At 45.7% G+C, this 10,685-nt stretch overlaps 1 protein-coding gene across 1 annotated transcript; it reads left to right on the forward strand.

Annotated features, from left to right (window-relative positions):
• Positions 1–8,660: 8,660 nt before the first annotated feature.
• On the forward strand, positions 8,661–10,685 carry DYNLL1 (dynein, light chain, LC8-type 1). The gene is made up of 2 exons (XM_006890428.1): positions 8,661–8,796; positions 10,357–10,685. The coding sequence occupies exons 1-2, from the start codon at positions 8,665–8,667 to the stop codon at positions 10,492–10,494; spliced, it is 270 nt and encodes an 89-aa protein (XP_006890490.1). The 5' UTR covers positions 8,661–8,664; the 3' UTR covers positions 10,495–10,685.

A 10,685-nucleotide genomic window follows, 5' to 3' on the forward strand; every position in this document is an offset into this window, starting at 1 on the left:
ACATCATGCTTGGGAGGGTGGAGGGACAGAGAAAGAGAGGAAAACCATCTATGAGATGGATTGAGACAGTGACTGGGGTAATGAGGGTAGGTGTGTCAGAGACAGTAAAGTTGGCACAGGATAGAGCAGGTTTCAGGGCTATTGTTCATAGGGTCACTATGAGTCACAAGCGACTCAGAGGCACATAATAACAGCAACTACTACTATTAGTTTCTATTATGTTCGCTTTCTGTGGAAAACTCCCCTGAGTACCACAGACCTTTTTTTTTGTTGTTGTTGTTGTTGTTATTTTTTAATTATATTAGTTTATTTACAAAGTTCGAATACATTGTTTTCCAGAACAGATTATATTTATTTGTTGTTGATAATATACAAGACAGGCTAGCCACCAATTCAACAGTTTCTACATGCACAATTCAATGACACTACATTCTTCAGCTGATTCTGCGCCATTAACATAAACACATTGCCATTGTTTTCTATTTAAATGTTTTCGTTTTGTAGAGTCTTTTGTAATAACTGTTGCTATTTGTACAACAAAAATTCATCTACCAAAATATTAACCATTAATGACGTGCAAACACAGTTGAGTCTCATAACATCTTTACTCCATTCTGCCAATTCATTTTGGTAAAAGTGGCTGCATATTCATCTTCTTTTTCTCCATCTTTTGATGTTTCCTGAATCATTTAAGATTTTGCCCATAGCATTCCTAAGTATTACAACTCAAGGCTTGGATTTGTTTTTCAGTTATTTCAGCTTGAGAAATACTAAACGAATTCTTCCCTTTTATTCTCTAAGATTATTCTGGTCTGCTTTGTCTTCTCCAGCTGCTTTTTAAAGTCTTCTGTTCAGTACCACAGACCTTTTATGCACAAGGTCAAGGGGGTTTGTGAGACCTTCGAAAGCCACAGAAGACCCCATTTAAGGACCTTCTTGTAGGGCACAGTTCCCAAATGTGAGACACAGATTAGTACTAATGATCAAGATACAAAATACTTTTGATGATGTGAGCGTGTGTGTGGACACTTTATTTTAATGTTATTGTTGTTGTGTACCATTAAGTTGAAACCAACATACGTAGCAGGTTTTCAGAGGCAGTAAATCACACAAGAGGAGATTGCTCATCTTTCTTCCTCAGAGGAGCTGGTGGAATCGAACAGCTGCCTTTGGGTTGGTAGCACAATTCCTTACCATTCACTTGTATGGTGAACTGTTGTTAAATATCATCGAGTCAGAACCAACCCAGAGCTGACCCTGCTACGGGTTTTCGGAGGCACTAAATCACACAGGAGAAGATTGCTCATTTGACTCCTGCAGAGCAGCTGGTGGATTCGAACCACTTGCTTTGGGCTGGCAGCTTAATTCCTAACCACTAAGCCACTAGCGTTTACTATAATAACTATATAGGGCACTCTGATTATATAGGGATATAGTTATATAAACTTGCCTTTTGGACATTCAGTTAATGAAAAAATAAACCAGAAAACCCAACCACAATTAACCCCATTATTCTTGAGTTGATTCTGACTCACGGTGACCCTTCATTATGTTCCCAAAGCTGTAAATTTTTATGGAAAGAGACAGCTCATCTTTCTAGAAAATTTCCTGGTGGGATCCGAACCAGTGACCTTTTGGTTAGCAGTCAAACACAATGCACTACAGAGCCAGAGCGCCTCTTTAAAAAAAATCATAAGTAAAGGAAGCTTATATAAATAAAGATATTAAACAATAATAAGAGTGGGGGTGGAAAAATGGCAAAAATCAAGGGTGATTCTTCTCTGAGGTTGTACTTTGGGGCATCATAATGATTTTATTTAGTATACTCTGGTGTTCAGAGCTCCCTGGCAAAGCCCCATGGAGTTTCTTTTTGTGTTTGGAGCCTTTCTTAAACTAAAACCCAAATCCACTGCTGTCAAGTTGATTCCAATTTATGATGACTTTCCATTGGGTTCCCTCGGCTGTAAATCTTTATTGGAATAAACTTCCTCACCTGAGGAATGGCTGATGGGTTGGACCTGCTGACATTTTGGTTACCAGCCCGGTACCTAACCTACTATGCCACCAGGACTCCTTTTTTAGAGCTTTGGGGTTTTTTTTTTCTTGGTGTGGGGGTATACAATTACATATGGAGTTTTAATGGCTTAGTGGTAAGGAATTGTGCTGTCATTGCAAAGGCACGCAGCTCGAATCCACCAGAATCTGCATGCAGAGAGTATGGGCAATCTCCTCTTGTGCAATTTACTGCGTCTGAAATCCACTAGAGGGTCAGCCATGGGTTGGTTCGGACTTGACTGTACACAACAACATATTATTACATAGACATGATTGCTATAATAATTGCCCAGTTCCCCTCCCTAAGGGTACCTGAAGAGCAGTGATGTCAGTCTGGAGACTAAGGTGTGCCTGATCCAGACCATGGTCTTTGCATTTACATACTATGCATCAGAAAGCTGGACAATGACTAGGGATGATAGAAGGAGAATTGGTGCCTTTAAGCTGTGGTGCTACAGGAGAGTATGGAATATTCCATAGACTACTAAGAGAACAAACAGGTTTGTCTTGGAGAGGGTGAAACTAGGCTGCTCCTTGGAGGCAAGCATTCTGAGACTTTGTCTGACATACTTTGGGCATGTTGCAAAGAGAGACCAGTTCTTGTAGATGGACATTATACTTGGGAGGGTAGAGGGACAGAGCAAGAGAGGAAGACCCTGAATGAGATGAATTGACTCAGTGATAGGGATAATGAGGGTCGGTGTGTCAGAGACAAAAAGATTGGCTCAGGATAGATAGGTTCAGAGCTGTTGTACATAGGGTCTCTATGAGTCATAGGCCACTTGAGGGCACATAACAACAACAAGGGTACCTGATATCATTATGTGGGTCTTTCTGACCTGGTTACCTCCACCTAAGGGGCATCAATGAACATATATCAAAGACCTTGAATCACTGGGCAAATTCAATTCTTTACCCCATAGATTCCACCTTGGTCTTTGGCTTTAAAAGTAACAAAACCGGGGAGCTCTGGTGGCCTAGTGGCAAGAAGCTGCACTGCAATCCCAGAGGCACCAGGTTCAATTCCACCAGATGCTCTGCTGGGGAAGGCGGGACAATCTCCTTCTGTACCAGTCAGATCTGATTTGATGGTACACACACACACACACACAATGAAATAAAAAAAAGTAACAAAACCAACCCCATCCTCATCAAGCCAATTACAGGTCACAGAGACTCTGTCAGATTTCCCAGGTCCTTAGGAGGAGATTGCTGGTAGACTGAGACCACTGGAGACACACAGCATTTTGGTTACCAGTATGTAACGATACTGCCAGAGCACCACTACCACCACGCTTTTATATCTCTACTGTTTGCAGGAATACTCTCTCTTCATCCTTAATCTGAGCAGCCCTCGTGCTGTAATGTTTAAAACATCCGGTACTAATCGAAAAGATTTGCAGTTTGAACTGATCAGCTGCTTGGCAGGAAAAAGAGGAAGCAGTTTGCTTCCATAAAGATTTACTGCACTGGAGACCCTCCAGGGCAGTTCTCCTCTGTGCTGCAGAGCTGCTGGGAATGGGAATGGACTTCATGGCAGCGGACAGATACCCTTGGTCTACTGTCAATCATATGGTCGTCTAGATCCAGTTCTTCTTCCAGATTGTCATTCATTATATATCCACTCTAAAGTCGTTTGATGGGTTTTTTGTTTGTTTGATTTTTTAGGGTGCTCTGGTGGCTTAGTGGTAAGGAATTACGGTGCCAACATAGATATGCAGCTTTAATCTACCAGCCACTCCATGAGAGAAAGATGGGCATTCTCCTCCTGTGTGATTTACTGCCCCTGAAACTCCCCCACAGGGTCAGATATGGGGTCAAATCCTACTTGATGGTACAAAACAACAGAATTTTTATACAGGTTCATAGTGGCAAAAAAAACTGGAACCCAGGACAAAGACAAGATTCTGTCAGTAAACTCTCTGAGTTAACTCTTTTATAACCTGTGGTTTACATAAGGACAGAGAGCTCTGGTGGCACAGTGGCAAGAAGCTGTGCTGCAATCCCAAAGGCACACAGTGAATCCATCAGCTGCTCTGCAGGAGAAGGATGGGCAGTCTTCTCCCCAGTGATTAACTGCCCCTGAAACCTCTCTGGAGGGTCAGCCCTGGGCTAGTTCTGACTTGAGAGTACACAACAACAATAACATACATAAATAGTAGTTAAATTTTCCACCTCTGAGTTTTCCTGGGAGGCCTTTCCTTCCACACTGGCATAGGGCAGAAGGAAGTTCTTTGGGGACGTCTGTCTGTGTTTATGGGTTATTGTTTAAGTGATGCACTATGGAGCAATGTCTGCAAAAACTTCTGTCTCTTTGGACTTCTCAGTAGCAAGACGAGGCTTGTAATGGTATTTATTGTTGCTATGTGTTATTGGGAAGGTGTGGTGTCTGGGATTAGGTAATATTCAAGTGAATTTTTTTCCCATGCTTTAGTCTCGTCCCACCAGCAGAGACCATTGGGACATTTATGTTCATATGATATTTATCATAATCCATTATATCTGACAAAAATTCAAAACCACTTAATGGTTCAGCATGCATCCCATTGTTGTTGTTTTTGTTGATTGACTTCCAGTTGAGCACAATTAATAGTGACCCTATGAACAAAAAGGCCTGAAGCCCCTCTACAACTATTGACCTTTAACTATCAAAGTTCATAGAGTTTCCAAAGGCAAGTTGCTTAGGAAGTGGATGCCACTCCTGCTTCCAAATGCATCCCATTTGTGGGGAAAAACATTACCAAATTAACAAAAAATAATTTTGTAATGAAAGGGATACACACACATACAGGCGTGTGCACGCATGTGCGTGCGTACACACACACACACACACACACACGCACACACACACGCGCACACACACACGCGTGCGCGCGCGAGTAGGCCAGATTCTGTTTGATTCTCAAAAGTGTAAAGTCCCCGACATTCAAATAAATATGTCTGGTATTTTGGTCTCTATATACCTGCCTCGTTTGTAGGGTGTTGCACTGCTAATCAACGGTCATGCCTCTCTGGCAGTTCAAATCACTAGTGGTTCCTTGGGAGAAAGATAGGCAATGTCCTCCCATGCAAGTTACAGTCTCCGGAAAACCTGCTGGAGGGTCAGCTATGAGTCAGTTTCTTCTGACTTTCTGGCAATGAGGTATCCTTGCCTAGGGGGCTCTGGTGGCATTGTTTGCAGGGAGTCACACTGCTAACAAAAAGGTGGTCAAATCCACCAGCAGCCCCAAGGGAGAGAGATGGGCAATCTCCTCCTGTGAGATTTACAGCTTTGGAAACCAACTGGAGAGGTAATGGGATAGCCTTCTTGTTGTTGCTGTTGTTATGTGCCACCGAGTCACTTGCAACTCATTGCAGTCCTATGTATGTACAACAGCTCTGATCCCTGTTCTATCCTGTGGCAACCTTTTTGTCTCTGACAAACCTACCCCCATTACCCAGTCATTGAACAGTACAAGAGAGGCAGACCCGTGAGGAGAGGGACTGATTCAGTGGTATAGGCTTAGTGGTAAAGAATTATGCTGTCAATCTAAAGAGACTGGGTTAGAGTCTGTCAGCTGCTGGGCAGGAGAATGAGCAATCTTCTCCTGTGTGGGTTTAGATGGGCAATCTTCTCATGTGTAGATTTTAAAAATATTTTTAAGAACCCACTAGAGGAGCAGCTGTGGGTTGGTTCTGACTTGATGACACATGCCAACCACAGCAACAAGAAGGTTATAAAACACATTATAGGCATTTAGGTTGGTTGTTCAAAACTTCGCTGTGGCCCAGAAACAATTCCAGGGAAAACTGCTGAAATAGTAATCACCGTTGATAAGATTCATTGAGCATTTACTATATGCTCAGTTACATTGTGCTAAGAACTTCAGATATATTAATTCATTTAATAGTCCAAATACATCTATGAAGTAATTTTTTTCCCCCAATTAGTTCCCCTTAACAGGCAAGGAAACTTGAGTTTCAGACATCCAGTAAAAAAGATAGTTTAAATCTGGTTTAAATCAGCTGAGTTTAAATCTGGATCTGACTCCCATCCCTCAACACTTTGCTTTTTCAACTGCTTAGGGGTTAGTCTCCCCAAGCTTGAGAAGACACCTCTCTGGGCAAGGTTTCGGTTCATTAGGACACCTTCGTCCTAGTGATAAATCTTTAACTCAAGAAACTCTCCCACACTGGAAAGAATGCCTTCACCTGAGCAAGAAGCCCCACCTAGGACTCACACCCCGTTTTGTCTTTAGAATGAAAGCATATGCAAAGGCATCTCAAGACTAGCCCATCCTCCCAAAAAGAGGACTGTGCTGTTGTCAGTGACCCTACTGTTGGGGATAATCCCTTAATTCAGAAGGAAACCTTTCCTAGTTGTGAATTCACTGCTTGTGAGTGGATCTCAATCTAATAGAGTAGAACTGCCACATAAAATATTGCTGTTATGTGCTACCTTTGCGGTGGGAGCACCACTCCTTACCACTAAGCCACTGTTGTTGTTGTGTACCGACAAGTTGGAATCAAATCATAGTTGACCCTCCAGCGGGTTTTCACAGGCAGTTGACTGAAAGGGAGGAGATGGCCTATCCTTCTCCCTGGAGCAACTGGTGGTCTTGAACCACGAGCCTTAGCGATTGCAGCACAGCTTCTTGCCACCAGAGCTCCCTATAAGGTTCCTAAGGCTAATAAATCTTTAGGGTGCAAAATGCCCCATCTTTCTCCTGAGTAGCAGCTGATGGATTCCAACGTATTGGATTTTGGGGTTTTTTTAATTGAAATTTTTTAAACTTTATTCTTTTTTTTTTTAGATATTAATAAAAGTTTATAGAGAACTTAGATTTCCATTCACTCATTCTTGCACATTTTCCTCCCTTCCTAGACCTCGGGATTCCAACTTTTTATATTTCTGTTAACACCTGAGTGCTTCAGAGGGGCCCCATCCATTCCAGAAATCTCTCAATCCTGAAGATGAATCTTCACTGAAAAAAAACAACCCCACAAACCAATAAAATCAGCTGTAGAATTATGCTGTTAACTCAAAGGCCATGCCTCTCTAGTCGTTTGACTCCACCAGTCTCTCCTCGTGCAGTTTACCGCCTCAGAAACCTAAAGCAGGGTCAGCTATGAGTCGGTTCCAACTTGAAGGCAATGAGTTGAGAGAGTTCAAACTGAAGGAGCTCAAATAGCATTTAAGCTTCCATCCTGCTTGTTTGTGGCAGTCTCCTTTAAAGTCTACAGTTTTAGAAGCCCAGGGCAGGGTCTCAGGAAGTTAGGGAACTCCAGTGGTTTGTTTAGTGGGTAAAGAGTTGTATTGTCAACCTGAAGGAAGGTAGGTGGTTCAAATCCACCAAATGTTTTGTAGGAGACAAATGAACAAGCTCCTCCTGGGTGATTTACAGCCTCGTAAATACCCACCGGAGGATCAGCTATTATTTGGTTCCCACTTGACCTACAACACCTAACGACTCTTAGAATCCACTTGACCCCAGCGGGGTTGGTTTCAGTAGATTTGGTGCACAATTAACTTCAAGATTAAAAGAGCAGAACATGAAGATAAGCTCCGAGCCCTTGTAAATGTGAAGGTGCATTCATGATCCCCTGTTTGAGAGATACCTTTCACAGAAGGGAGAGGACCCCTCAATCAGATTCCAAATCCTTCTCGTGGGCATAGGGTAGAGAGTGGCTGCATGGAGGAGGTGGAGTATTTAAACTCAATTTCCACAGACACTGTGTGTGGGTGCACCAGGGGGAAAGACTCCAAATCTGCCATCACTCCCTTTGGCAGCAAAACTCAAGCCAGGTGGTTGTTTCAAACTCAACAGCACAACTCTGCTGCACAAAGATGTGATAGGCTGTTTTTGTAAAGATTTACGATCTAACTAGGAAACTCTTATCAGGCAGTTCTAAGTGGAACTGGCGTCTCCATCGGAAAGACAACAGAGGCACCCCCTCCCGCTGGCAAGGAGGTCCCCGGGAGCCGCCGAAGCTCCTCCTCCCGGGCGTGCGGGCCTCGCCTCGTGCGGCCGATTGCCGGGGTAACCGACGCCGCGAGCGGTGCATTGTGGTTTGCAACAAAATGCAGGCGAAAGATCCAGGGGGAACCATTGAGTCGGCGGGCCAATGGGAGCGTCGCAGGGGCTGAGTCCAGCCAATCGGGACGTACGGCGGAGGGCGGGGCCGCCGGGAGCGGGGCGGGGCCTGGGCACTAGGCGGCGGCGACTGCCGTGGGGCGACTTAGATGCGCCACGGCTTCGGGAGCGGCGGCAGGTTGTGCGGGGCTTGAGTCGCTCTAACCCCTCCCCCAGAAAGCCATCGCAGACGCTGAGTGCCTGCTCCGGGGTGAGTCTCGAGGACTCCGGGGGAGCGGGGACCCCGCTGCCTCCATTTCTCTCCGCGCCGGACTTCTCCCGCCGTGCAGTCCGCGTGGCTCGCGCTTTCAGAAAAGTGGGTTGGTTGGGAGGAAGGGCGTGGGGGGGGCGGTGTCCCGATTGTGGGCGCGGGTCCGGTTTAGGGTTGCGGGCGGACGGTCGGCTCATACATCCTCCTCCCGCACTCCCCGCCAAGTTCTCACCTCTGCCCCGGGCCTCGTCCCCCCCCCACCAACCTCCCCGCAGGTAACCAACCATGTGCGACCGAAAGGCGGTGATCAAAAATGCGGACATGTCGGAGGAGATGCAACAGGACTCGGTGGAGTGCGCGACCCAGGCGCTGGAGAAATACAACATCGAGAAGGACATCGCGGCCCACATCAAGAAGGTGAGAGCGGGGGTCCTCGGCCGCCACTGCGCCCTTCTCCTCGCAAACCTGCGACCCCGGGGAGGCGGGGGGGAGGCTTTGGGGCGCGCGGGGCGCATCGCGATCGGAGAGGCTTCCAGAAAGGACGCCCGCACTTCCCGCCCTCCGCTTGGGGAAGCCGCGACCCTCGGCCACCGGAGTTGGTTCTTTTTTTTTTTTTTTGGTTTTGTATTTTTGTTCTTATTTTATTGCGGCCGCTCCGCGGGGAAAAGCGCCACCTAGCAACGGTTTCCAGGCTCGGGGAGCAGCGGTTCCCCCTTCGGCTTGCGAGCTGCGCGAGGGCTCCATCTGGGTGTTCCGAACGGGGGGAGCGGCGTGGGCGTCCTCCAGCCGGAGCCCGAGGCAGAGCTTGCCAGCCCTGCAGCGGGAGTCGGGCGACAGTTGATGGGGAAGTGGGTGGTGGTAGTGATGGGGGGCTGGCGAGGGGGCCGGTGGTAAATGGCAGTCTGTAGAGAGCTGCAGGGACTGCCAACTTCCCCGCGTTGTGTTTTGCTGGAAGGGAAAGGAAGCTGGCAGCCCCAGCCGTGGGAGGGTTCCAGTCGAGAATGAGAAGATTAAAAAAAAAAAAAAAAATAAAGACTTCATATGAACAGGGGAAGAAATGCCTTTGCTGAGAAACGCAACCGAAGTGCGTTCAGCTTGTTAGGCCCTAAAAAGAGGTCTTTGCATCCCTTACAATGTTAACAGAAACCAAATTTTATTTAATGCCCCACCAAAAAAAAAATCCTCTAAGAAGATACCACTTTTAGTCCCTAAGCATTCACTAGTGAAGAAGGGAATACAGAGATTGCAGCCTCTTGGGTGCAGGGGAAACAGGGAAAAGTTCCTGCTGTTTGCTTTCCCTCGAGGACTGCTTGGAATAGGAGTCACCATCAGGTCAGGTGTGAGGAGGAGGGCTATCCAAATTAAGGCAGAAACTTGGCCCCTTACCTTGCTTCTGCCTTCAGCATTCTTTCTTATAGGGACTGGGTATTGCTAAGTTTTTTGTTTTCTAAAGTTTCGATTTTGATTCCCCAGTACTTTGGTTAAGGTACTGATTAAGGTTAAGGTAGGCTTTATCTTTTACTTATCCTTTTGAAAGTTCTTTTCAGTAGTGCAGGCGTGCAATTAAAATTAATTTTGAAGAGCATCTTGGCCTAAATATATTTGATTTGTATTTCAGGTGCAGTGTAATAGTAGATAGGTAACAGCAGTTGAGATAAACTTCATCTCATTTACCTGTTGTCAGTGAATGTTGTAGACGTTATGAGGGTAGAACTGCTCAGAACAAAGAGCACCCTGTCATTGAGGCTGCACTTTCTGCTCCCAGCCCCCATTCCCATCTTAGCTCAGACTGCAAGTATGTTTGCATTAATGCACCATGTAGGCGACTTGGAGCTGGGGAACATTTCTTTCATACCAGGAATCTGCAGATGCTAATGTTCTCCCTTTGCCCGTACAAGCTCTGACTGCTCTACAAGGCAAATGCTGACCTCCAGTTTAGCACTGAAATTCTTGTGTTCTCATTTTTTTGTGTTTCAGGAGTTTGACAAGAAGTACAACCCCACCTGGCACTGCATCGTGGGGAGAAACTTCGGTAGTTATGTGACACATGAAACTAAGCACTTCATCTACTTCTACCTGGGCCAAGTTGCCATTCTTCTGTTCAAATCTGGTTAAAGCATGGACTGTGCCCACACACCCAGTGATCCATCCAAAAACAAGGACTGCAGCCTAAATTCCAAATACCAGAGACTGAAATCTTCAGCCTTGCTAAGAGAACGCCTCCATCTTTGAACCTTTGTTGTGTTTTGTACAGGACCTTCCTCTGTACCAGTTTGTTGTGGTTATAAAGCAATTAGCAAATCAGC

Source organism: Elephantulus edwardii, unplaced genomic scaffold, assembly GCF_000299155.1.
Source record: "Elephantulus edwardii isolate Elephantulus edwardi_28Jun2011 unplaced genomic scaffold, EleEdw1.0 scaffold00089, whole genome shotgun sequence".
In the NCBI taxonomy this organism is placed as follows: Eukaryota; Metazoa; Chordata; class Mammalia; order Macroscelidea; family Macroscelididae; genus Elephantulus; species Elephantulus edwardii.

What these genes read in the sequence shown, in the direction of transcription:
- DYNLL1 (XM_006890428.1), top strand. Translation starts at nt 8,665, where the DNA reads ATGTGCGACCGAAAGGCGGTGATCAAAAATGCGGACATGTCGGAGGAG. An exon ending in TCGCGGCCCACATCAAGAAG is followed by an intron (nt 8,797 to 10,356) that starts GTGAGAGCGGGG and finishes TTTGTGTTTCAG; the next exon opens with GAGTTTGACAAGAAGTACAA.